Source organism: Erithacus rubecula (genome assembly GCF_903797595.1).
Source record: "Erithacus rubecula genome assembly, chromosome: 10".
Classification (NCBI taxonomy): Eukaryota; Metazoa; Chordata; class Aves; order Passeriformes; family Muscicapidae; genus Erithacus; species Erithacus rubecula.
Window position 1 is genome coordinate 7,186,567 of NC_136662.1, and position 25,579 is coordinate 7,212,145.

Below are 25,579 nucleotides of genomic sequence, written 5' to 3' on the forward strand. Positions count from 1 at the left end.
AGGAGCTGTGCTGCTCCGGTGAGCCCCGGGGCGGCGGGAGCCGCTCCCGACCCCGAGCGGGCCCTGGCCAGGTGTGTGGAGCAGGGGGAGCTGGAGAGCGCCGGGCCGGGCTGGCTCCCGAAACCTGCCCTGCTCCGGGTCCCCTCACGGGAAAACCGGCGCTCCCTCACGACAGCGGCCTCGGGTTCCCGCTGACATACGTGTAAACTACCAAGGAAAACACTGTTGTGTATACACAGACGCCTATAATCGTCTGTCAGAAGTTACAGTTTGAATACATAAAGTCGTGTTCTCAAAGGGGAACCAGCAGCTGGAGCAAATACAAAGGAATGCGAGGAAAATTTCTCTTTCCGCAACGCCAGGTATGAGGAAGAGTAGTTCCCAGTCTGTGTGGAGGTGTGCCGTTCAAAGGGGAGTATCATGAGGGTAACATTCCCGACAGGAAAGAAGGCCCTTGTGAGTGGGCAAAAATGCAATAGACAGTGAGCCGAAGAGGCACAAGCCTCATTTAGCTTTTTATATGAGTGGTGGCCCCGTGTCCCCGGGGTTTGGTGGCCGCTGTCCAGCCGGGATCCAGCGGGGAGGAGCCGCCAGCCCAGCGCGACCTTCCCTGCCCGGGAGTGCCGCAGTGGGAGCAGCGCTGGGAGCAGCGCTGGGCACCGGCCCCAGCTCCCCCCAGGCTCCAGCGAGCCTCTGACAAGATGTGCAGTGCAAAAAGTAAATCATTAGCGTTCACTGGAGTGCTGCTCGGCTGCCTGGAAATGGTGAGTGCGACTTACTTGCTGTAAAGCTCCTTTTAAACTCCACGTTAGGGTGGAGCACTATCAGACATCCGCTTCCACGTTGGTATGTCGTTACTATCACAGTGTTGCACTGTTTACAAATACTTTTTCAAAGTGTGTCAACAGCTGCAAACGGGATTAGCAGGCAGGTTCAGAAGGGAAAATGCAGAAGCAGTACAATCTGCTGTATCTAATCTCATTGGTTGTGTACCCTTTCCATGCTTAAATAATCTGAGCAAATATATCATATCTGTAAAATATGTTAATAAACATAGCATTTTAGGTTGTTGTTATTAACATTCTTGGATTTTCAATTTTCAAAATAAAATATGGCACATTGTATTTCTAACTTTGTTACATCTTCCTTTTCAGGTATTGTCAGCAAACACAGGTAAATATTCCAAATGGTATTTTGGTTTTGCCTGCCTCTTTTGAATGGGTCTGAAGACAACACCCAATTTTGATTTTTAATAAAATATTCTGTAAGTTCTAGCAGCTTTATAAACAAAAATTGTTTTCATGTTTGATTCAGGCTTTAAAAATGACATTGAGTTCTTTATAAATTTTAAATCTCATTTTGAGGAATCAATTCTGTTGACATTCACATAAATATTCAAACTCATGCCTTGATACTAATGTGATTCAAGGACAGCACTCAGATGAACAAATTCTGCTGTTCACTACATAGCTCCAAAAAATAGATCCCATATTTGCAACTAATTAATTGTTGTATATTTAATAATTAAAAGGCACAAACGAAGCATCAAAAGAAAATTCCCTCACACTCTCTCAAAAAAACCACAAAAAAATCAACAAACCAAACGACAACAAGAAACCCAAACCAAAAGCAAACAAACAAAAAATACCAAAACAAAAACTACACGAGAAGAAGCACAATCTCCTCTGCACAAATATCTCCAATGTTTTGGAATTTAACACCCAGCTACTCAACTAAGCATTAATATCTGCTCTTAGTCCCAAGCACTTTCTTATCAGTAGTGCTCAGACACTCTCTTTTGCTCTATTTGAAAAAAGGTCTCAGGTATTCTATCTGACCATGCCTATGGAACATTTGCAGATGGGTCTTTCACAATCGTGGAGCAAAATATTGTGCTATTTTTTTTTTTTTTTGAGTTTGTTTTAAAATACTATCTTTCTTAACAATTCATAAAAATTTCTGTGCAGGAAATCCTTACCCAGGTCAAAGTCTTGCCCAACAGCCCAGTAGAGAATATGTAGCACATAGATGTCAGCACTTAGCTGAGCAGCTGTGCAAAATGCTTGCTCAGGTCTCCCAAATCCCACATGAGCTGCCTTGCTATGAACAAGTTTGCCTCAAGGTACTTACTTTGTCCTAAATACTTCTCCATTCCTTTTGTTAATTTTATGTGGGTTGTACCTTCATTATGTCTTTTTTTCTCCTCTAGTCAGTGCTTTGCAGCCTTGCAATATGTGTGATTCCTTTATAAATGCTGATTATAGTGTGAAAATCCTGATTTCTGAACATAAACTACTCGTGGTTAAGAAATACACTATGTAGTTAGTTTTGTGTCTGCAGTACACAAGAATTCTTCCTGAATGGCAGAGCATAACACTGAAGCATTGTTTAATATGTTAACAATATTTAATTTGTTATTTCATTGAATACCTAAGTATATCTGAGCAAGGGCTTAGGTGAGTTTCCGTGATCCCTTCCCAGATTAGATATTGGATGTTGCTTTAATATAGAAATGCCTATGGTTCAGCCTATTCATGCCTATTACAGACTGCTTTGTATATATTGCTTTGTATATCACTTTTGTTACTAAAACAGTTAATTTGTTTTAAAGGAGAACCTCTCAGTGCAGCCTAGGTTAAATAATGGTTTTACAATAGTGATTTCAGAGTACTAGAGTAATTTTATGAAAAGATAAAATTTGGTCTACAATATCACAAGATTGTGTATTTTCTTAATGTTCACCAGAAAACCATTTAACTTAAATTTTAATCATTCATAGAAAGTGTAGACTATTTGTCCTACATTTTGTCTTTGTGAAGTGTTCAGAGCATGCAGCATTCCACAGGACTGTTTTTTCCAGCTTCATTATCTCTGTCATTATTTCCGTTTAGCTCCAGATATACCTGTTATTGACCAAGCTTATTCAAAACTTAGCAACAGTATCACAGTGGAATGGAGAGCAGTACCTGGGGCTACTAATTACATGCTGACTGCAGAAGATGGAGATTCCTTCATTGAAACTATAGTAAAAAATTCTCCAGGCACAGTGACGGGACTGAAGCCTGCCACGTTGTACCGAATCACTGTCAGATCTCTAAATTCAGGAGGAAAAAGCCAGCCTTCACCTTTCAGAAAAGTAAAAACAGGTGGACTTTCAAAATCTTATTTCAAATTCTGTAATGTTATTATAACATAAAGCATTCATGCATATACCAGTCCTGAATTATTATAATCTTTGTTTTAAATTGTACTGATCACATTCTTCTTTCAGTTTTTGAGGGCTAGAATTCAGCAATCTGACTTAATGACCAGGACAAAAGTCTGAATTAATGGTTTACTTTACTTTTAACAGTATGTTAAAAGTTCAGTTGAGAGTTTCACTAGAATTTGTATGAATATATGTATTTTACTTTAACAAAAGGTATAATTTGAAGGAATAGAAGAAATGAAGAAACAACCAAAAGTATAACATAGTAAGGCAATGTGAAACTTAGAGGACAGGAAATGCCATATCTTCTTGGTGGTTTTCATTCTTCAACACATGCAGCTCTTCACACTTTCTGTACAACTTTTGTTCATTTCACAAAACATGCAATACAATAATTGATGCACCAAATCACTTTGCAAATTTATTCTATTGACCTTGAATTAATTTATTTTTTCTGATTTTGTTGTCACTGAATTTGTCACTCAGGGTTAGTGATTGTTTTTTTTCTGTATAGTCATTTCAAATCTGGCTTTTTCAAACTGTGCTACTGAAAAACCAGAAGCATAATTTTGTTCTTTCTCAATAGTCCTGGCTGCTCCAATTCTGTCTGTTCGTTCTCCGAGTTGTGACTCCATTGCAGTGAGCTGGAAAGCTGTGCACACAGCAGCTGGGTTCTCTGTGTCACTCATGAGATCAGATGGTTTGGGCAGAATGCTGAAGCAGAACACCACCAATACCTCCTTGATATTTACAAATCTAGATCCAGGAACTCTCTATACTATCAAGGCTTATGCCTGGAATGCCAATGGGATGCCTGGAGATGATTTCACATATAACCAAAGAACAAGTAAGACTTTTTTTTTTCTGAAACCAAATCAGCATTCCAGAAACAACACAGCAAAAATATATCAGAAAGTATTTATGTTATGTGTGATTGTATTATGTTTTTCAAAGATCTATTGAGTAGATTTTCAGATCATATTTTTGCCCCATCTCAAAGTTTATGAAAGCTCAGATGACATGGCTATGTTTGGTGAACATGACTGAGGCAAAGACACCATTTACTGCCACTGAAGTTGTACTTAGGACAGGTCTGGATAAGGATTACACAAGCTCAGACTGATTTTGACGATTTTTCTAACTGAGAGAAGCAAATACTCAAATAATCAGGGAGTTTCAGCGGTGGGCAACTAGAACTATTTATTTTTTAAAATGTCATTTTAACATGAATGAGGATAAGGCTTGCACCCCAAAAAATCCATTTAATTTACAAGTTGTGAAAGAGATCATGTCTGTAGGCCATAATCTAAGTTGTATTTATCTGTTCCAAATTGATATACCATAGGTCCTAATGCACCAGTGGATGTTAAAGTAGCTTTCAATAGTGGTGCTTTAAGAGCTGTTGTCTCTTGGATGCCAACAGAAGGAGCTCTAACTTACAGTGTCACAGTCTCCAGTGGACTCCTGAAACTGAGGTGTAACACATCTTCTGCCTCCTGTGTGGTGCCATCCCTCCAGTGCAGCTCTCAATATTATGTGTCTGTCACAGCATACAATGATGGTGGATCCAGTGAACCTACTGATGCAGTAAGCTTAAAAACTGGTATGTGTCACTGCTTCTTATGTAGCTTAGGGAATTTTAACATTTACTTCTTTAATTTCATATGTAGATTTGTCCGTTGCAATTCACAGGTGATTCTCAAATAGTTCTGCTTTTGACCTTTGTTCATGAATTATGCCATATACTTTTCCATTGCAAGGGTAAGAGCCTAAACATTCTGTGACAAGAACTTGCAGTGGTGGAACAAATTTGTGAAGAAATGGCATTAAGGACTGTCTCTGAGCATAGAACTGTTCTGGGCCATGTCAAGTTGTTAGTTTGAAAGGGGGTCAACAAAAGCACATTCAACCAAATCAACACCACTAGACTAAATTAAGAAAACATCAGCCATATTCAGGATAAGAGCTTGCTCAGTTCAGCTACAGCACCACTGCCATGTCAGAGCTTGTTGTTCCCTGACCTGTTAGATGTGCCAGTGTAATCAAAATCTAAACAATTTCTTTTTAATATATGCTACTTGAAATACACAACATTATTCACTTATTTGATGTAACCTATCTCATTTTGACTTTTGATAGGAGTTAGGAGATCAATGCAAGCAATTCTGTGGTACATCTGACAGGATGAGAGAGCCTTATGCAAGAGACAAGTATTAATCTGTGGGCTGTAATCTCAGCCAGTGCTGCTTCAGCTAGATCATGTACTTTCATTCTAATAGCAGCAAGCTGCACTTTACTGAACTAGAAAGAGAGTAAATGTTATTCAAACAAAAGCCATGGAGTTTGCAGTTTAATGTGGCATTTTGGAATGCCAACAGAAAGAAAACTTAAACAAAGGACAGTTCTACTCAGACAGAGTCAGTAAATTTTATACAAAAATATAAAGGGTTTTCACATATAGAGGCTTTTGGATGCCAACTGCTATTTGTGCTAGTATTCAAATTGTTATCCAAACCTACTATTTGTGAGCACACACTGTGCTAGTTCCTTTTGAAATATTGCCTGGTGCCTGTTTTTGTTCAGAGGGCTCCTTAAGCAGATGTAAAACATGATGGTAGCATCCATTCTGTTCTGTAGAAATCATATCCACTTGTCATCTAAATATAAACAGCAACCTCTGTAAAGGCAGCTAAGTTGTTGTTTTCTTGATCAAGACAGAGAAACTGTTCAAGCTGACTAGAATAATTCTGTATATCCCTGATTTTCCTTTAATCCCAAGAGTATAACTTCAAGAAATAAAAAAATAATTGTATTGAGAATTTTTTCCTTTTTTTATTTTTTTTTTCAGTTCCTTGTGCACCAGTAAACATCTCAATTGAGGAGGATGAACCTGGTCACTTGCTGGTATCATGGTCTAGTGTCAGTTTGGGTCATTATTATGTGGTTTTTGTGAAGAGTGATGATGGCTTGGAAGTGCACTGCAACACATCATATACTCAATGCCATTTCCAGTCTGACTGTGGTTTCACTTATTTCATTAGTGTCTTTGCATATAACAAGGCAGGGCAGAGTCCTTTAGGTGATGTATTTAATTACACTACTGGTAAGTAGCCATGTATTCCTGAAAGTTCTTTTGGATTCTTTAACTGCATTTATGGTAGAGCTGTTTGGACATTTTTATGGGAAGATAATGACTTAAACTTCTATTTTTATTCAGGTTTTGGGCATAACACATAAAGGTTGGCAGAGAAAAAGAAGCAGTTCACATTGCAGTTAAACTTAATTTGCATAGTCAAATGCAACAGCATGCATACAAACTTGAAAACAGTTTAACAATTCACAATCATCAGGCAAGGACATATGAATAATACACAGACCTGGCATAACATTTTGAACTCTAGTTCTGTCTGGGTTTGGTTTTTTTTAGTTTTTATCTCAGGAGGAATGTACCAAAAACTTCAACTTTCTCATAGGGAGTATTCATACTTGGAAAATTAAAAAAAAAAAATAAAATAGTAAGTTCAATGGGAAATTGAAAAGAACATCGTTATTTAACCTCTAGAGCTTTAAAATTTTAAACCAAGGATATACATAATTCCTGTGTCTGACTTAAACACTAACATATCTTCTATCGATTTGGAAGGAGTGGTACTGAATTAATTTAAGAAGCAAATCTGGGATTCATTAGACCGTTTGCACAGTACTGGTCACCTTTGGAGAAGACATGAATTGCATGTGTAAATGAAACAAGGCTCTTACTTGCACCAGTTTTCCACCCCCCTTCGGGTTTCCCTGTCTGCCTTTTCTGTTCGCAGCTCCTTGTTGCCCCAGTGACTTCAGGGCCGCGTTCCTGTCAAGCGACACGGTGCGGCTGAGCTGGGCTGCAGTGCGAGGCGCTGACCTGTACGAGACGCGGGCGGCGGGCGGCGGCGGCGAGGTGCAGTGCAGGGACACGGCCCCGGCCTGCACGCTGTCGGCTCTGCGCTGCAGCACCGCCTACAGCATCACCGTGCGCTCCTTCAGCGAGGCCCGGGGCAGCAACACCTCCTGTGCGCCGCGGCACCTGGCCACAGGTACTGTCAGCACCCCTTCTCCTTCAGCTGAAGGAATCAGTATTACACACCACAGTGATTCCTCATGGAAAACATTACTGGAGTGACAAGTTACTGTTTAACTGTTTTACTAAGTTTACTGATAATTTTTTTTTTTTTTTAAACCAAAAAAAAACAGCAACCAACAACCAACCAGTAACTCCAAAACTAAAAATACAGTACAAGAAGGATATCAAATTTGTGATTGTATTGAAACTTCTGATAGCTCTGGTATTTTGAAAATCAGAATTAAAATTCATACATAAAATCCTTACATTGTCCGTTCTGTCACAATTTTTAAATTCTCACCAGGAGTAAAGCATATAAAGATCATGTACTTCTACAAAATAATTTGTCAGTTCTAACTGGAATTTAATTTTCACATGCACCTTTACCTAGTATGCATAAACAATGCTAAAAGACCATTAATATGAAATGTTTCAGCTCCCTGCAGTCCTGAAATTAAAAATATCTCAAAGGAGGGTATATCTGTAATCAGTGTGCAGTGGCAGCCTAACAATGAAGAAGCTACATATATTGTTACTGCCAGAGGAGAGGCTGGACTTTGGCACTGCACAAGCACCAGGAATTCCTGTACCCTAATGGATCTTCCCTGTGGATCTGCTTTCTCCATAAGTGCTATAGCAAGATCACCAGCAGGACAGAGCTTACCAAGCTACAGTATCCCTTTAGAGACAGGTATGGGGAATTGTATATAGTTCAATATACTTAGCAGCATAGTATTAAAATAGTTCTATGAGTCTATGGTTTTGGCTATTTTTTATTTACAGTATGTACATACTGTACTATGTATTGCTGGATGTCTTTTTTGTAAACCTGTCTGTATCTTTGTGTGTGTGACAAGGAAGGGTCATTTGACACTTGCCTGAGTCTGAGAGGGCTTACTGCAGCCTATTATCTTCTAGCACAGCTAAAATGTAAACATAAGCCACTAATGTAATGCATAACTTGCTTGTCAGCATTTTGATTTTTAGTATTACTAGGAGAGGCAATGACGTAATGTCCATATCAACAAATAAGCAGTATAAAGAATGGAGTAAAACACATCCTACCCACTATTCCTGCTATTAGTTTGCTGCCAGGTTTCTGTCCTCTACCACCTCTCCAGACAATCCCCAGACCCAGTACAGAGAATAATGTACACCAGGGTCTATTTTTAACAGGCAGTTTGGCTGCAGTCATTTCACATTGTAGAGGAAGACACGTTAAACAGAAACAGAGCTGGACTGAGATAAATGACTTGAAGGGGAGAGATGGACCCTGCTTAATTAAACTACAGATATACTCTGTACTCTGATATTCTGATGAAAAATCTTCATAATTTTTAGCATCTTGCTGAACAATCATTTTATAATAATTCCATGGTTCTAACCCACAGTTAGAGATAAATTGATCTTATATTGACATTCTGTTTATTAGAGTCTTGCCAGAAGAGACAACTATTTTTTCAGCATGCCTGAAAAGTATGCACTTCTTAATTCTTTTACTCTTGACCATGTACTATTTATTCTACCTGCAATCCTCCAAATACCTTCCATTTTTCAGGTACAAAACAGAATTAATTTATCTTTTTTTTTGTTCTCTTTCAGCTCCTTGTTGCCCTAATGACCTGACACTAGCACAAGTGACACAGTCAGTAACCAATATTAGCTGGTCTGTTGGGAAGGGTGCACAGACATATGTAACAGCACTGGAGTCTCCAAAAGGAGAGGCAAAGTGTCACACACTTCAGACCTACTGTCTCCTGGGATGTATCACATGTGGCACCAACTATACAGTGTCTCTGAGAGCCATTAGTGAGACGGGTTTGACATCCAGATGCACCTACCAGGGATATTCTTCCAGTATGTAAAGTGTAAATGCAATGGGGAAGAAAAACACTCAATATACTTTGTGTGGTGTTCCTCTCGTAAAAATAGCAATGGACTCAATAATCTTAAAGGTGTCTTCCAAACTCATTATTCTGTGATTCTGTGATTCTATTTCAACATGTAAAACAGTGACTGAAACTCCAGCTTCATAAAACAACTCAAATAAAACTCTTCTGAGTTCAGTTCAAGAATTATTTAGGTTTTGTGAAATAGTATTTTTCTCCTTGAAATGCTGGTAATCATAGTAATCTGGTTTAAATTGCACTCTAGAGATTTATCATACATTTTGAGTTTACAAAATTTGCTCATTAATGTTTCTTACTTTCTTAGGTGCTTGCTGTCCTTCTGGGGTGAAGCTCTATAGACTCAGCAATAATGGCATCAGGGTGTTCTGGCGAGCTTCTGATGAAACAAAAAACTACAAGGCTGATTTACATGGCTCAAAGGGCAACTTCAGCTGTACCCCCAGCTCGGGTCTGAGTCACTGTGATATCACCAAGATACCTTGTGGAGATGTCTACACTGTGGTGGTAGTTCCAGTGACTGACAAGGGGCCAAAGCTCACATTTTGTCCTAAGAAAATATATTCAGGTAGAATTTAAATTACTTTGAATATTTTTCTTTTTTTTTGTTCATGCATGTTAGATGGCTAAAATGTAATCCAAAGTTATGCAGGTAAAGGTGGCAGGGAATAGAACTTTTCTGCTCTAGTGTTGACTGCAGAGTAAACCTTGAGTGCAATATCTGTGCTGCAATATCTGTGATGGGAACTTCACAGCAGCATTTATATCTGGGCACACTTATCTACACAAGTGCCTTTTAACTGGTTCACCCATATCCTGGTGAATACAGAAAAGGTAATGCTCAGTTGGGAGATTAGGAATGGTTAGAATATAGAACCAAATAAATGAACTTTCTTAATGTACTTTTTAAAATAAACAAATCAATAACTGCACTTAATCACTCCTAAGCACATTTTTAAACTAAAAATTGTTAAAAGGGGAAGAAATTACTTTGCCTTTCCCAAGGCATGGATTTAATCCATTATAAAACTACTGCTATCTGATGGGATTGCATAGTAGTATAGATGGACTATATACTGCAGACTAATATTTTCCATCTTACAACCTAACACTAGTACCACTGATTCATGTCATTTCAGTCACCTGCTCTGGAAGCTCTGTTGGAATGGGTAAGAGCAGTACATTCATTAAAAATTCATGAATCTAGACTATTTTTGCATCATCTTCAAATAAGATGCATATAGCATATAGATTTGACAATCAAGGCCTCTGGTAGTATTATGTAGGTTTATCTCATCCCCTCCCCATCTTACAATGTATTATTAAAAAAAACAAACCCAAAACCTTACCTGTATTATGGCCTGCATACTATCATGCATGGTCACAACACTTGCTACTCATTTGATAGCACATAATAAAAAGCAGGTTTATCTTTTATAGCCTTCCCACATCCCTTACAAATGAAGTGGCACTTCTGCTTTCTATTTTCAAAAAGATTAAAAAAAAAAAAAAAAGTGTGTCTCATCTCAATCTATTCTACCTTATTTCTTTTGGGTTTCAGTAGGATAGTGCTTTATTTGCTTATGTAAACTGCTAGAAACAACTTCTAAAGCAGCCACTGAAACAAAAATTTCTCAAGACAGTTGCTTTTCCATAACTGAAATTGTCTTAATTTCCAAATTCTTTTGTAGTCATTTCTAGAGGAAAGAGCAATATAAAACACATCTAGATGAAATTCTGGTTCAGATAAGGAGGTAAGTTATAAGAATTGCAATTCATGTTAGAATGTATGAATCCAACTTTTCCATCTGATTAAATCTTTGGGATTGGAGGGAAATGCTTCACCAGTCATAAGCCTAAGTGCTTTGTTGAAATCCATATTTACCTCTGAAATCTCATTTATTTCTTCTAGCACTACTGATTTGTTCTCCATTTATTAACAATCTTCTTTCACTTTATTAAGCCTTTACTTCACTATGCTGTAGTTCCCCAGAAAATCCAAACAGGTAAAAATATTTTTCAGCACTCATTTACTTTCTCCTGGTGTTCTGGACTGTTATCTGCTCCTGTCTCAGAGGGATGGCAAGAAATCACTGCCGAGTTTTTCCCCCTAAGGCTGATTTCCTTTTTGCTGCTGTTCACCTACTGCTATCCTGGATGTTAAGATAGTTCATAACACCATTCTCCCTAAATGTTTTTTTCAGTCTTTTCCCCCTGAAGCTGGAAAGACACATCTGTGCTTAACTGCAGCACTCACAGATGCTTGAGGACTGGGAGGAGGAAAGCTGAACCCCGAGCCATATCTGAGACCTAATCCAGGCAGGACCTTCTCTCATACTCCACAGTGGTTACTTTTTCAGCCGACTTTGAAAGTAAAGTTTAATGTCAATGATTCTACAAACACGTGCAAGCTAACACAGAAGCTCATGTGTACAAAGGTATCCAAAGACTACAGGGTTTTTATCACTATTTTCATTATTCATTTTACTTAAAAAGACACTGTCCATTCTGGGAACTGCCTTTCTTCAGAGAACACATTAGGTGTTAGGTATCTCAGCCAATGCTTCTGATCCCTTTGCAAGGTCTCATGGGAATCTCACACTTCAGTAGGTTGCTTGCAGACAGCCAAAAAATTATATGCTGCTTCTTAAAACATGATCTGCCTTTAGTCATGATCAAACAAGACTTTCTTTAGGAAACATTATTTAAAACTGCCCCGTGTTAGTTAACAGAAAGTTGGTTTTATTTCTCAATTAAAAAAATAAAGTTAAACAGCCTTCTTCCTTGAGGGTTCTATTTCAGTATTTCTTCTTTGCAGACATTATTGCCAAAAACTGTCACCACAGTGTGTTTAACTGGTTTTTCAGAGATCTAAAGCAATTGGTTTATTCTAGAACCAAATTCAAGCCCCAAACTACTTCTTTACTCCTAAGCAATTCTGATAATTCTATGCTCTAAGAGTAACTCTAATGTACTTTAAGCCATTCTAAACTGTTGGTGTGTTTTTTAATTCTCCCTGGCATACAGACCTTAACACCTCAATTACACACTATAAACAACGTTGTAGTACTATTATTTTCATCAGCTCTTCCCTTTTGTCACTGAAAAGAAGTGCAATTGTCTCAGAATGAATTATTTGTATGTCTGTTGGGGGGAAAAAGGCAAAAAGCTGAAGAGGAGTCACGATTTCAAGAAAAAAACACATAATTCAGCTCTAAAAAAGTGGGTAGCAGATGTATACAATTAAAAAAACAGGGAGAAAAAGCAACACAAAGAAACTGAGCCAGATATACACCTCCTATTATGGCAGTGTGTAACTTCAAGGTGTTATTCAGGCATTGTCTAGTAACAACTGTCTGACTGTTAACACTTCTGATAAGTGAAACAGCACCGGCATTCACTGAGCTGATTAAAAAATTTGGTCAGGTTCTCTCCAGACTAAGGTAAACACTTTTATGGGTCATGGTGACTCCAGATCACAGGAAAGGACAATTAGATGTCATGTTTTTATAGATGCTGTTTCTTTACTATTTACTTGCATGAAGCTCTGAACTTCAAGAAGCACAAAAACTCCAAGCACTAAAATTCTCAACCAATCAAAGAAAAAAATCCTACCAAGAAACCCAAAACAATCCAACCCCACAGCCTCTTGAAAGAAGACTTGAGAACCAAGAAAATTCCTTTTGAAGGCTTGGAGGTAGGCAGCATATGGATATGCTAAAATGGATGCTTTAGAGCAGTATCTGTGAAATCATGTGGACTAACAAATGAGGTGATTAAAACCACCTACGTTATTTCACAGCAGCATTGTTTAATGCTTAATAAAAAATTTAAATGCAATGCATAAAGATGCACTAGTTGGAATTACACAAATATGAACATTAGGAAAAAATTGTATCTATTAAAATACACATTGTTTTTAATTGCATCTGAAACAGAATACCTCAAAACTTAGGTTTTCAATCCACTGAAGGAACTGACAATCTACCCTTCAGCTGATTGCAGATTTTAACCAATTTTACTGAGATTTAGTATTCTACCACATCTGACTATTGCTGGTGAAAATACAATGACAACCTCATTTCAAAACCTCAAGAGTGACATTTAAATGTTGTTTTACCCTGCTTAATAGGTGGTGGTCATCCATACCTAAAGCTACTTGCACTTCACAGTGGGGCAACGGGCTCAAACATTTAAAGCCAGCAGAATTCATCAAATTCCTTCAGGTTCCCCTAAAAAGGGGAACTTGTATGCTGTATCCCAGCTAAGCCATTATGGACACGTGGCATACTATGGAAACTTCGGGTTCATAGCGCTTTGGTCATAGTCATTTACCCTGAGAACTGAAGTGGATGCACAGACTGTGAGACAACAGCTCTGCACCTCCAGCTACAATTGACAGAAATTTTCTTCTAATGCCCCCGAGATGAATGCCCAGTGCAGCTGTACTGGACTGCAACACCTGCACCAGTGGGCAGCATCAGCAGCTCCACTCAGAGCTCATCAGAGCTGCCTTCACAGCTCTGCAGTTCTTCCTGCTTTCTAACAAAGGGCACATGAAATAAAATAACATCAGAAAGACAAAAAGGTATTAAGAGACCTGGATACAAACTGGATGACTGTATGACACTAAACCCCAAGGATAATTTTAGACAAGTGTCTTGGTTCAAATAATTTTTCACAGGTCTCGGTTGGCAGTGAATATTGTGCTGTCCATTATACTGCTAACTCAAGGACACAGTATCGAGCATATTAAATTCAGAGGTCAAAAAGGAGTATTTATAAAATAGGAAAATAAAAGCACAGTCCTGAAATTACCGCACTTGTAGAGATACTGGGATGGGCCAGTCTTTGCACAAGCTGTGTCAAAACACCCACCACCTCTGCTGTAGTGAGACAGTGCTTTTCCATGCACAGGTCAAAGACTGTCTCTCAAATGCCTGCATTTTTTTCCTGCAAATAAACCATTCTTTCACTGCATTGCCCAACAGTCTCAGAAGAGGACGAAGAGCCCTGAAGGAACAACTGGAAATCAGTAATCTGTTTTCCCTGACAAAACACTGGTTCTGCAGCCTCTCTGCCCAAGAACATATTTGTTTCAGAAACTGAAGGTTATAAACAAGGCCAAAAGAAGCCCTCTAGACACAAACAAGATAAATTAAAGTTGTCTTCACTGCTTGGACAGAATCCATGCAATCCTTTGGTAGACTGCAGAAACAGTTCTAGTAATCTACTAGACAGGGTACTTCTTTTCTTCTCCAATCTTAAATGAAAACTTAGTATTTTAGTTTTATATTGCAAGGGAATGAATTTGTTGAAGCTTAAGTTTTTTTGCAAGCTCAGATTTTGAATCAGGTAACACAAATCTAAACAGACAACCTCATAACTAAAAATTTTGAATTACTAAAAATCATGAAGATAAACAATATTACAGTTCAGAAAACAGGAAGAGCTCGGAGGAAGAAAAAAGTTAGCTTCTTGGAATACTATGGAATGAAGTACACTGCTTGAAGTCAAAACACTGTTTTCCCTGGATGTTTAAAATGAAATATGCCTAGGTGACCTGCATCACACAGAAGCAAAGGCACAAATATTTTATTTCTACCATCAGGTTACTTCATGATTCCCACTTCATATTCTTCCTATCTTGGGGCTGCAGCATTTCTTTTGTTTGCTACATCTTTGTTGTAAGGTACTTATTACATAAAATCTGTTATTCATACAAGTGTCACTTGATCTGAAAATAAAATGTGGAGGAACTGAAGTACTCTTTACCTGGCAATGAAGGTGCAGGGAAAAGCTGACACTCAATACAAAGGAATTAATTGAGTTTATTCCAGATGGTTCTCCTCACTTAGTATACAAGTCATCAGAATAATCTATGAAATAGACTTGGACTTTAATGATATGATCTTTTTTTTATAATGCATTTTGGTTTTTGCTTCTAACAACCTGTTAAAAAAAAAAAAAAAACTGCCAGATGAAATGTTCAGCACAAACTGTGATCTTTACTATTTGTAGAAAATATGAATTAAAAAAGGACACTATCAGTTAATTCTTATTTTAAATGTTTACACTTATAAAAATGCTTTGGAAGCTTGAAACTGAAATCCTTTGTAATATTTTTCTTCTACCTTCCTCCCTCTTCCCATCTTAAATGCCTTTATTAGCCCAGGATTATCATAAATGACAGAGTGCAGCTGCTTAAAAACATTGAAAGACCACAAATGCATAAACTGTGTTTTAAAAAAAAAAAAAAAAAAAAAAAAAGGAAGCTTACATGGATTTTCTTCAAACAAATAAAATGCATAGACGGCTACGGTACTCATCTGTCAACCTTTACAGTGTCCACTTGAGGTAGCCTTTCTACAGAATTACTAAACAAGCCCCAACATAATCTAAATCTATCCTTGCATCAAAACCACTATCTCTGAAAGTCCACTCAATTTAACACCACTGGTGATCAACATAATACATGTTAAAAGCTTTGGACAAAACAGCAGGTACAGTGGACATAAATGTTGGTTCTAAATTTGCAGCCCTCAATGTACATGGTACGCACATAAATATCTCAGCTATAATACACATTCCAGATCCATCCCTAAAAGCCATACTATTATGGAAAGCACAGCCATGCTAACTTCAGGATACAAACCATAATTCCACGTCTACAAACAGAAAGGATAATTAGTGGCAGTTTATTGCCTCATACAAATTTAACCAACATGGCAACCATGCCAAAGGAATTAAAACATTTTCAGGACATATGTACAGACTGTACATTTCAGAAACATCTGAACAATAAAAATGCAAGAACAATCTCCGCATTACAAATTAAACTAAACAAATGGTTTGAAACCGTCAATGCATTGAATGGGTTTACAAAGGCACTTCCCTACCCGAAATAGGAAATGACAATCTGCAGCCTAGAGGGAGGTTGGAGAAGAGTGCTCATCAACTACTGCACAATCTCAACTTTAAGAAAAAATAAGCAAGATTTAATCAAACATTTATAGGATTCAATGTGATCCACTTCCGAAAGAATTCACACAGTCTCATCTTTGTTTTTCTGTTGCTTTTCTTGGCTCTCTCGTTCTGTACTTTGGCTCCTTCGACGATCATGTTTGTCAGAATGGTCCTTGCTATCACTGTGATCATGTTTGTGGGAACGTTCTTTGCTTCTGCTACGCTTCCTAGATTTTTCTTTGCTGGGACTCTGATCGCGTTTCCTGGACTTCTCAACACTATCTGTTCTTCCTCTGCTTCTGCTTCTACTTCGTTTATTTGACTTCTCCTTATTTTCATTTTTATGTTTACTTGATTTTTCTTTGCTCCTGCTTCTGCTGCGCTTCCCTGTGTTCCTGCTTCGGCTCCTACTCCTGTGCTTTCTTTCCCGGCTCCGACTTCTACTATGCTTTCTCTCTTTTTTGGAATCCCTCTTGTCATCGCGATGTTTTTTCTCATCTTTGTCATCCTTGTGTCTTCTCTCCTCTGTGTCACCCTTACTTTTCCTTTCTTTTGACCTTTCTCTGGATCGATCTTTTTCCCTCTCACTACCTCTTTCCTTATCATGATCTCTCTCTTTTTTCCGACTCCGTTCATTTTCTTTCTCTCTCTCCCTGTCCCTGTCTCTTCTATCTCCTTTCCTGTCACGACTTCGACTCCGGCTTCTGTATCTGTCCCTGCTTCTGCTTCGTCTCCGTTCTAGTGAGCGATCGGTACTTCGAGATCTCCGCCTTTCTTTTTCTCTCTCCTTTGCTTCGCGTTCTAATCTCTGCCGTTCTCTTTCTCTTTCTAGTTCTCTATCAAAACTAGATGATCCATGGCCTTCCCGATGGTGACTTCTGCTTCTGGATCTTCTGGGAGACCTCCTGGGACTGATGGATCTTGGCCTTGGAGACCTTCAAAAACAAAAGATATTCTATATGAAACACCTCCTTCAATAGTTAAGAGATCCTCTTTCCAATTTATACTTTACATACAGAACCTGTATTTAATCTTAAATACCAAATATAATCTGATTATTTAAACCCATAAACTGTTACCTTAAAACCTAGGTCAGTGAAAAGACCACGTTTCTGGTAATAAGCAGTTCAACATTGAACTTTTAACATTCATTTTTAAAATAAACTGTTTATGTGACCTTGAACGTCTACGCTCTGCATGCCGGTCTATTTCTTCCATCCCCTCCTTGCCATCTTTCTTGATTTTTCTAGGTCTGCTTTTAATTTGCTGGTCAATAGCTTTCTGGACTGGCACAGGAATTCTTGGAAACAATGTGGAAAACCATTCAAGCTTAGTGAGGAAGGAACGAAGCATCTCCCCTATGGTCATAACGCAACCCCCACCTGCCTTCACATCCAGGTCCTGCAAAATACAAGCAAAAAATATCCTGATGGTCAAAAATATTCTTTACCGAAGAAAAAAAAATGCTGCTACATTACTGTCCTATTGAAGTCTCATGATTATGAAAGTTTACTTGTCTCATATTCTAATACATTTCCTTAGAGAAATTCAAACTCTGCACCCTTTGGATTTGGCAGAATGTTACAGATAGGGAATGGGACTTAATATATATGCATGCAGGCACATACTAATCCTGCAGCCATCTGGATGGTAAGGGACTGTCGATGAAGAGATTAACGCAAAATCCCCTTACACAGTCTGGTTATATGGTATGATCTTGCATTGTATTTAAATGCCACAAAGTTGAGAAGTCCTCTGAAACTACATTTAATACTCCATTTGTGGATGTACAACTGTGTACCATCATACCCAACCCTGTGGCCTAAATCATTTATAACTACATCATTGCCTATCTAAAAATGATCATAGAAAAACCTCTAGTACAAAATGGCATCCTAACAGAATTGGAAGCAATAGCAAACCAACTGCCATGAAGCAGTGAGGTTTCTAATTTAGAAATATGTAAAAAAATAAATAAATGAACAAATAATTGGAAACGCATAATCCATGATGACCATTGTCTCTGAAAAGGGTCATTACCGCATGAAGGCCTTCTTGCTATGCCCTCTCACAGCTCAGGACATGTTAGTCAGCTATTGTCAGTCCCAAACCTATAGTGCAAGCACACAAGGAAAGTGAGATTTGTTATCTAAACAGGAAGAGAAAATCTGAACGTAAAACTGCTTGCACTCACACACATTTAAGTGTTCAGATATACAGTTTTTCCAAATATAATCGCTGCAGAGATCTAAAGAAGAAAAAGAGGAGTTAAACGTAGCACCTGGAGAGTACGTACAGTTAAACAAAATAAACATAAGAAGCATTTTGAAAAGTAACTCTGTGTCCTGGGAAGATTTTCACAGCAGCATGACAAAAGATGAACTGCTTCCACATATTTAAGAACTGGAGGGAAAAAAAAATCCTGTAGGTTTAAATAATTCCATATATAAAAGTTTGCTTCATGCTATTGAGCTTGACCAGGACTGGTAAGAAACTTAAGCAGCCCCAAGCAGTTTTTCTACATAACACAAAGCTACTGATAGCAGCTGGGCAAGAAACACTAATTCCAAAAATATAGTGGAAGATTTTAAACAAGAAATAAACACATCTTGATACTCAGTATCAGAAAGAACTGAAATGTATAAACTAAAGAATGTGCTTTGAATAATGAACCAGTTAAGACCTGCACCATGCATTGTCCTTGTGACTGCTTTACTGTCCTTGGAACTGACTTTGTGGGACCCTGAGAATGAAGCCACCCCAATCCTTCTCATAAATTACAGTCCAACGCTATGGAGAAGAATTGAAATTAGTTAGCCCCATCTGGGGAAGGACATTACACTGATTCAAGCAAGAGTCCAATTTGGTTTCATTTTTGTTAAAAATCTGCTATAGCATGGGTTTACCTGAAATCACCAACTGTTTCCTTTGCTCAGTGTTTATGATACTTAGCCTTAAAGAAGCCATTTAAAATAAATACACTGCATTGCAGTTAAACACAGGTATAATTAACACTATTTTAAATACCAGTATTTGGACATCATTTGCAACTACAACACTTGAAATTTCTTCAAGTAGATGCCTACTGTCACACTGAAGATGGCAAGTGATCCTTTTTGTTCTAGTCTTAAATTTAGGATGTAATTAAAAACCTGCTCAATAAATACAAATTGCAGTGGTATGTATTCAGCTTCATAGCCCAAGAAAACTCACCCACCAGCTCCCTACTGTTCCTCCAAACAGTAAATCAGGACTAGGATATTAAAAGTATTCTCCTATCTGACTGCATAATAATGCAACCTCTTTACTGAATTTCTTCAGTTACCAATTCCTCTCTTTATCCGCCCCATTAACAAAGACATTAAGGTTCCAGAAATAATGCCACCTTATGCAGTAATCAGGCTTTCTGCTTCTCCTCTGAAGAAATCCTGGGTTTAGTTATTCCACAGCATGAATAATTACCAGAGAGATTTCTGGCAATATTTTTAAAGGTGAATGTAGGTTTCTACCATATAGTTCCCACTCTCTTATGTGAGCACCAATTCCTCCATCCCAGTAATAAATGGATAATACAAATTTAGCACTCCCATGACTTACTATACCTTACCTAAAAATAACTATGATTTTAAAAAACACACAGAAAACACATTCACCCAGCCTGCAGTCTGCATTCTGATTCAATACACCTGTTTTATACAGCTTTGTAAATCTGACACAGTGACACCTCAACCAATGAAAAAATCTGTTAGCTCTTCAAAACCTAAGAGAAATCACCCAAGTTCCAGCTCAAACCTATTTCCTGCTCTAATTAACATACACAATGTAATCAAGAACATAACATTGTAACATTCAAACAACAGAAAACCCTAGCAAGCAATGTTTAAGCCTAAAATAGTGATATGAAAAGAAACAAAAGAAAACAAATTATTACCCTCGCCGACATACCTCCTCATCATCAAGAAAGGATTCAAACCAGTCCCATAGATCTGTAGGTGGCTGTGTGTACCTTTAAGCACAAAAACAATGTAAAATTTTAATACAGCTTTCTGCATATTAGATCAGTCATTAGTTGATGATATTGATACTTACCTAATATACATAAATCCAAGAGCCCTAATATATGGGGAGTCTGTATGAGTGATAAGGCCCATCACTTGCTTACGAGTGAGTTTCAGTGTAAATAATTTGTAGAGCAGACAAAAAGCAGTAGACACAATTCCTCCTGTTCCAACACCACGCACCTATCAAAAGCAGAAGGTTAGGTGAGGATGCAGGAAGTCACAAAGACATTACCCCAAAAGAATATGAGAACTAACACAGGATAAAATCTGAATCTACAAACAAAGCTATGTGGAAAAAATAACACTATTTAAATCCATAGCTTTGGAAGCAAGAAAAATGAATCTACTCTAATAAATATTTTATACTTAGAAACTGAGCCAACATGCAGGCACATTTCATCTGTGCTTTGGAAAGTTATTCACCAGACAGAAAAATTTAAGAAGGCACGTACTTCTACTTACCCCTCCACACATCCCTGTCTGGCCTGCTGTTTTTCTGCTGCCCTTTTCCCATGGTTCAACATGCGTAACCTGAAAGGTGGGGGACAGAAGAAAGAAAATTACAATTACAACCTCCAGAATGTTTAGGTGACCACACAGACCTGATTTAACATGGATATCCTAAACCAATCTTAAAAAACTGTCTTCTAGCAAATTCAAGATCAAGTCTGCTTTGTCATTAAAGCAAAGCAAAACACTTGGCTTTTTTAATTACCACTTTAAGAAATTACAGTAAAAATTCTGAATGAAATTTAAAACAAACAAATCCCATAACCCCAAAGGAAGCATCCACATTTATACTATACTCCACATACCTTCAAATACTTTATGACTAAACCTCATCATCACTATTTCCTTGGGTGATTAAACAACTACCTTTATTTAAACCATCTCCTTAGAAGTTTAGTGATAACTGCTGATTTGACAAAAGTCAAAATATACAGTCTCATATTCCTACGTCTCATTTCTGAAGCGAACTTAACCAGAGATTTCTTTATACAAAATAAATATGTTTACCAAGGGTAGTATTTTGATACAACACAAAGTCCATGTTTTTTCTCTTAGACTGCAGTTAAGTTCTTAGATAAAATGATTCCCAAGCACAAACAAGTAAAATTTGCCCAAGACAAATCTTGTGAGATACATTTAGGGATGAGCGCACAAACACAGTTAATCAACACCATTCCTAAAACTTGACAGTAAGAGTCATAAACAAGTTCAGAAAAAATTCTGAAATTCAGAGAAGCAATATCTGGCTCAAGAAACAAGTATATTTCCTAAACACATCAACTTAAAATATATGTAAAAGACAAAAAAGGATACAATGGTTTATCCAAAGGATACACTGAATTGGGAAGAGTTCATGCTATATGGCACTTCACAAATTCAGATTCTTTAACAATCCATGAAATAAAATCATATGAAAATCATATGAAAGACACACTAGCAGCAGAAGTTGCTGAACTGTTTGTCAGGGCTTTTTACAGTTGCTGTCTTTGCCAACAGGAAATAAGAGACACGCCAATGCTGTAGAATTCAAAATCCACTATGACTTCCTGTACTGTTAGCATGAGAAGTTCACAAATACTACATAAATAATACTACATATGCTTCTGGTTATATAGCATTGCCTCCCACAGAAAATGAGAAATATTTGTCAGTCAAAGAACTGAGTATAACACTACCACAAATGCTAGTCTTCAACATTTTAAAATTACATGAAACGTAAACCTGATGGTTTTGACGCGTATCAATCAAAACAAACAACAAAAAACCCTGAAAACAACATTAATTTCAAAAATGAGTATTCAAAGTTCTGACCCACAAAGACTGTTTTGTATGCTTAACTTGTTGGAAACACACAGATGAAATGAAGCTGAGGACATGCACACGGTGTTAAGGTCAGAGATAAAGAAGGAGGAACTCCTGCACTTCGCAGATACAGAACTGAAACAGGAGCCCAGAATTACAAGTGAATTAACTCAAATATCTGGATACAATCCATATATTCAAAGATGGCCCTTATCACTAGCTGCCTGTGTGACTTACAATCACCATTCTTGATAATTCAGCACCCAGTATTCTAAAATTTTCTAGAAGAGCCACTTGTTCCTTAGACCGAAAAATACATCTGAAAATACAGCTGCTATGACAGGTACCATGCTCATCAAAAAAACCCCACAAAAACACAACAATCATCAAAAACAGCAAGTATTCAGGAATCTTAAAACATGAAGAAAATTCAAATCTTCTTAACATCAAGGAAGCACCTTAACCATCAGGTTATCTCCTCCCACACAGCCATTACTCAGGAGTGAGAAAGGGGCTGAGTGTTCTCTTTATTTACCATGCAGTTTTGAGTCACACTCTCAAGTTCAGTAAATAAATCAGATCAAAATGCTGATTTTTAATGGCATGCCAAAATTATTCCCGAATTTAAGATAAAACCACTTTTGGAATGAAACAGTAGGTCAAGCAAATGAACTATTTGACCTAATGCTGCCAAGTTCTACCAGCACAAAGATGACAAAATGCACCAAATACTTTTTAGTGCATTTGAAAGGGTTCACTTTAAAAATACAGTAAGCTCTCAAATTTTCTGAAAATATGTTTCTTTCATAATTTTTTTCAGCTCTAAAAATCAATTGCATAAGTAAACTCTGCTACTTTTCATTCAGATAGTTATGAGTCTCACACATTCAGCATGTAGTAAATAACTGGGGAGATACTGCCCGCAATGTATGCTACACTAAGTATTAGGATTAATAAATAATCAGCTCCAAATGACAGAGCACATGCAGAGAAATGCTATCTTTACGTGAAAAAACAGTAGCATAAGTAAGCACAAACTGCCAAAAATCTCAAAATACTGCGGAGGAGTTGTTTTTCACAATTGCAGGGCCTTGAGTAACTTAATTTGGCGTGGATAAATGAAACAAAAAGGCTACCTTTACTTTTAATTTATTTTATTTCAAATATACTGAAATCCACCAGCTGACACAATATTAAGCAAAATTAATTCACTTGAAAAAACACGCCAATAACGACCAAACCACGGGTGACTAATCGAATTATCCGAGCTTGAATTATCTAAATTTCGGTCTCGCTATCAGAACAAAGAAATTGGCTGCGTTGATTAGCATTAATTATGCATACCTCTACCTGGGAGAGTGGCTTGATGGAAGCCCCGGTGCAAAACTGATTCAATCCTGCTAACAAAACAAGAACCGAGACATAGGTGCCCTGATACAGATCATTCATCTCCCCAGCACATCCTACCTAACGCCAAGAACTAAAACGAACTCGTTAAGTTGCAAGGCGAGTTACGGAGGAGGGAATCCTAACCTGGAACCGAGAAGGAAAGCCCCAGGCAGACACCTGGGGCCAGCACCATCCCTTCCGTGCGGTCCCAGGGCGCGCAGGCGGCGCCGCGCTGCGGGAGCGCCGGGCCGGGCAGCGGGGCCGATCCGCGCCCTGCCCGCTCGCTCCGGCGGCGGCCGCAGCCCTCCGACGGCCATTTGCCCCCACCGCCCCGGCTCGCGCTGCCCTCTCCAAACCCAATCTCCAGCTCCGCAATTCCAAATTCGACGCGGAACGCGCCTCTTTGGTGAGGCGGAGAAGGCAGAGCCTTGGATTCCCCCAGCTCAGCAACACAACCGATATTTGCTCCCATCCCTCACCGCAAGATAAGGGGCCAAAAGGCGCGGGCCGCAACCAAACCGGGCCCGGCGCCAGCGCGGCCCGCGGGCTCACCTTGAAATAGATCTCGTCCACCACTTCGTGGTAGGTCTTGAGCTCGTAGAGCTGCACCTTGAAGTAGGGCGACGAGAGGATGTTGGTGAGGATCATGGGGTTCAGGTTCATGGTCTTTTCGTTGCCCCACAACGGCAGCACGTTGCCCTGCTTGCCCGAGGCCGCCGGCTTGGGGCCCCCGCTCTGCAGCGGCTGCTGCACGGGCGGGACGGCGCCGGGCGGGTGCTGGGCCGCCTGCTGCCCCTGGCAGTTCGCCACCGCGGGGCTGTTGTTGGCCATGGCGGGTCGGCGCTCGGGGCGGCGGGCCGCGCACACGGAGCGGGGCCGGCGGGCGCTGCCTCAGCCCCGACAAGATGGCGGCCGGGGAAGTGACGGTGGCGCCTTCCGGGGCCGCGTCACCGACCCGCGGGGAGAGCGCGGAAAGGGCGGGCGAGCTCCGGAGCCCCGGCGCGGCCCCTCCCGCCGACACCGCGGCGATCTCCCGCCGCTCCTGCCGCCTTCGCCTCGCCTCGCAGCAGCCCGGGACCGGCAGGCGGGACGTCACCGCCAGGGACAGCGAGGGGACTCTGTGGCCCGGAGGCGGGCAGCTGCTGACACCGTCACACGGAGTTCAGTAGATTAAACCACCGATTTAACAAAGTTGAAAACTAGTCCTTTCGGTCTCTAAGTCGTTGGTAGTGAGGCCGTGGCATAACTGGCGCTGACCGCTTCTGCCTCCACAGTAGTGGAGAAGCAAAGAAGTGACAGAATGACTGGAGTTGGAAGGGAATCTTGAAGACGATCTGTCTAGTTCCAACCCCCGGCCACGGACACGGCCACGGCCACGGCCTTCCATTAGAGCAGGCTGCTTAGGGCCCCATCCAACCCGGGCTTGAAGGGGTGGGCCATCCGCAGCTTCCCTACGGGGGAAGGGGAAAGGAAGAGAGGAATGGCGGGCACGTTCAGTGTGCTGGAGCCCCGGAGGGCAATGACACCGGCATTGGGCACGGCCCAGCCTGTTCACTTGATGCCAGTGCTGGGTACGAGTCCACTGCTGTCACCAGAACTGGCTGGGCAGCTTCTGAGAACCCCTCAGACACCCAGAAAACTCTGTCTTCTCCCTGTGCTCGATTCCAGCTCAACAGTTCTTTCCTATATGTAGTCCTACATACACACTTGGAACAAGCAGAATTAGATTAACCAGCTAAGAGAGAATCACTGTCTACGTATAATTACTAACAAAAGAGAAAACCCTCTGGTTCTGCCGGCAAAAGCAAAAAATCCCCCAAACCCAATATAACTAGTTACATACATTGGTGTCAGTCTTAAACCTAAAGTACAAAAGGGAGACTGAAAACGTAATTTAGAAGAATTGCCAAAATGTTTTAAACATCAATTGACTGTGCAAAAATACAGTGAAAGTTCAGTGAAATGACTGCAGGCTGGGTGTAATGTGCCAAAGGACTTTCAGTTGTACACAGGTCTCCTCCCCATTGCTCAGCACATCAGGAAACAGGTAAAGGGAGAAGTTGGTATGAAATCATCCATGGGAATAGCATCTCTATATGCTAGAGTTAACCCAGATTTTTCATTTAGAAAAGAGGAG

At 39.5% G+C, this 25,579-nt stretch overlaps 2 protein-coding genes and 1 long non-coding RNA gene across 13 annotated transcripts; 2 read left to right on the forward strand and 1 right to left on the reverse strand.

Moving 5' to 3' along the window:
- Positions 1–22: 22 nt before the first annotated feature.
- FNDC7 (fibronectin type III domain containing 7) lies at positions 23–12,540 on the forward strand. 6 transcript variants are annotated; one of them, XM_079313788.1, is made up of 12 exons: positions 23–764; positions 1,155–1,173; positions 2,892–3,146; positions 3,795–4,055; positions 4,554–4,811; positions 6,057–6,311; positions 7,024–7,281; positions 7,744–7,998; positions 8,910–9,164; positions 9,522–9,782; positions 10,354–10,383; positions 10,906–12,540. In XM_079313788.1, exons 1-12 carry the CDS (start codon positions 702–704, stop codon positions 10,941–10,943), a joined length of 2,208 nt encoding a protein of 735 aa, XP_079169914.1. In that variant the 5' UTR covers positions 23–701; the 3' UTR covers positions 10,944–12,540. The 6 variants fall into 6 exon arrangements, with proteins under 6 accessions (XP_079169914.1, XP_079169916.1, XP_079169915.1 ...); XM_079313790.1 differs by having other exon boundaries at positions 4,632–4,811; XM_079313789.1 differs by lacking the exon at positions 10,354–10,383.
- A 13-nt stretch (positions 12,541–12,553) lies between these two features.
- Positions 12,554–15,536, forward strand: LOC306805738. Its single transcript, XR_013775283.1, has 2 exons — positions 12,554–12,911; positions 14,206–15,536. It is a non-coding gene; the product is annotated as an uncharacterized lncRNA (long non-coding RNA).
- Positions 15,537–15,897: 361 nt separating this feature from the next.
- PRPF38B (pre-mRNA processing factor 38B) lies at positions 15,898–24,374 on the reverse strand. 6 transcript variants are annotated; one of them, XM_079313799.1, is made up of 7 exons: positions 23,995–24,113; positions 23,398–23,450; positions 20,704–20,772; positions 20,270–20,421; positions 20,126–20,186; positions 17,358–17,581; positions 15,898–17,115 (listed from the first exon to the last, which is right to left on the reverse strand). In XM_079313799.1, exons 3-7 carry the CDS (start codon positions 20,713–20,715, stop codon positions 16,260–16,262), a joined length of 1,305 nt encoding a protein of 434 aa, XP_079169925.1. In that variant the 5' UTR covers positions 20,716–20,772; positions 23,398–23,450; positions 23,995–24,113; the 3' UTR covers positions 15,898–16,259. The 6 variants fall into 6 exon arrangements, with proteins under 6 accessions (XP_079169925.1, XP_079169924.1, XP_079169926.1 ...); XM_079313798.1 differs by lacking the exon at positions 23,398–23,450 and having other exon boundaries at positions 23,995–24,374; XM_079313800.1 differs by lacking the exons at positions 23,398–23,450; positions 23,995–24,113 and having other exon boundaries at positions 20,694–20,772.
- Between the last annotated feature and the right edge of the window lie 1,205 nt (positions 24,375–25,579).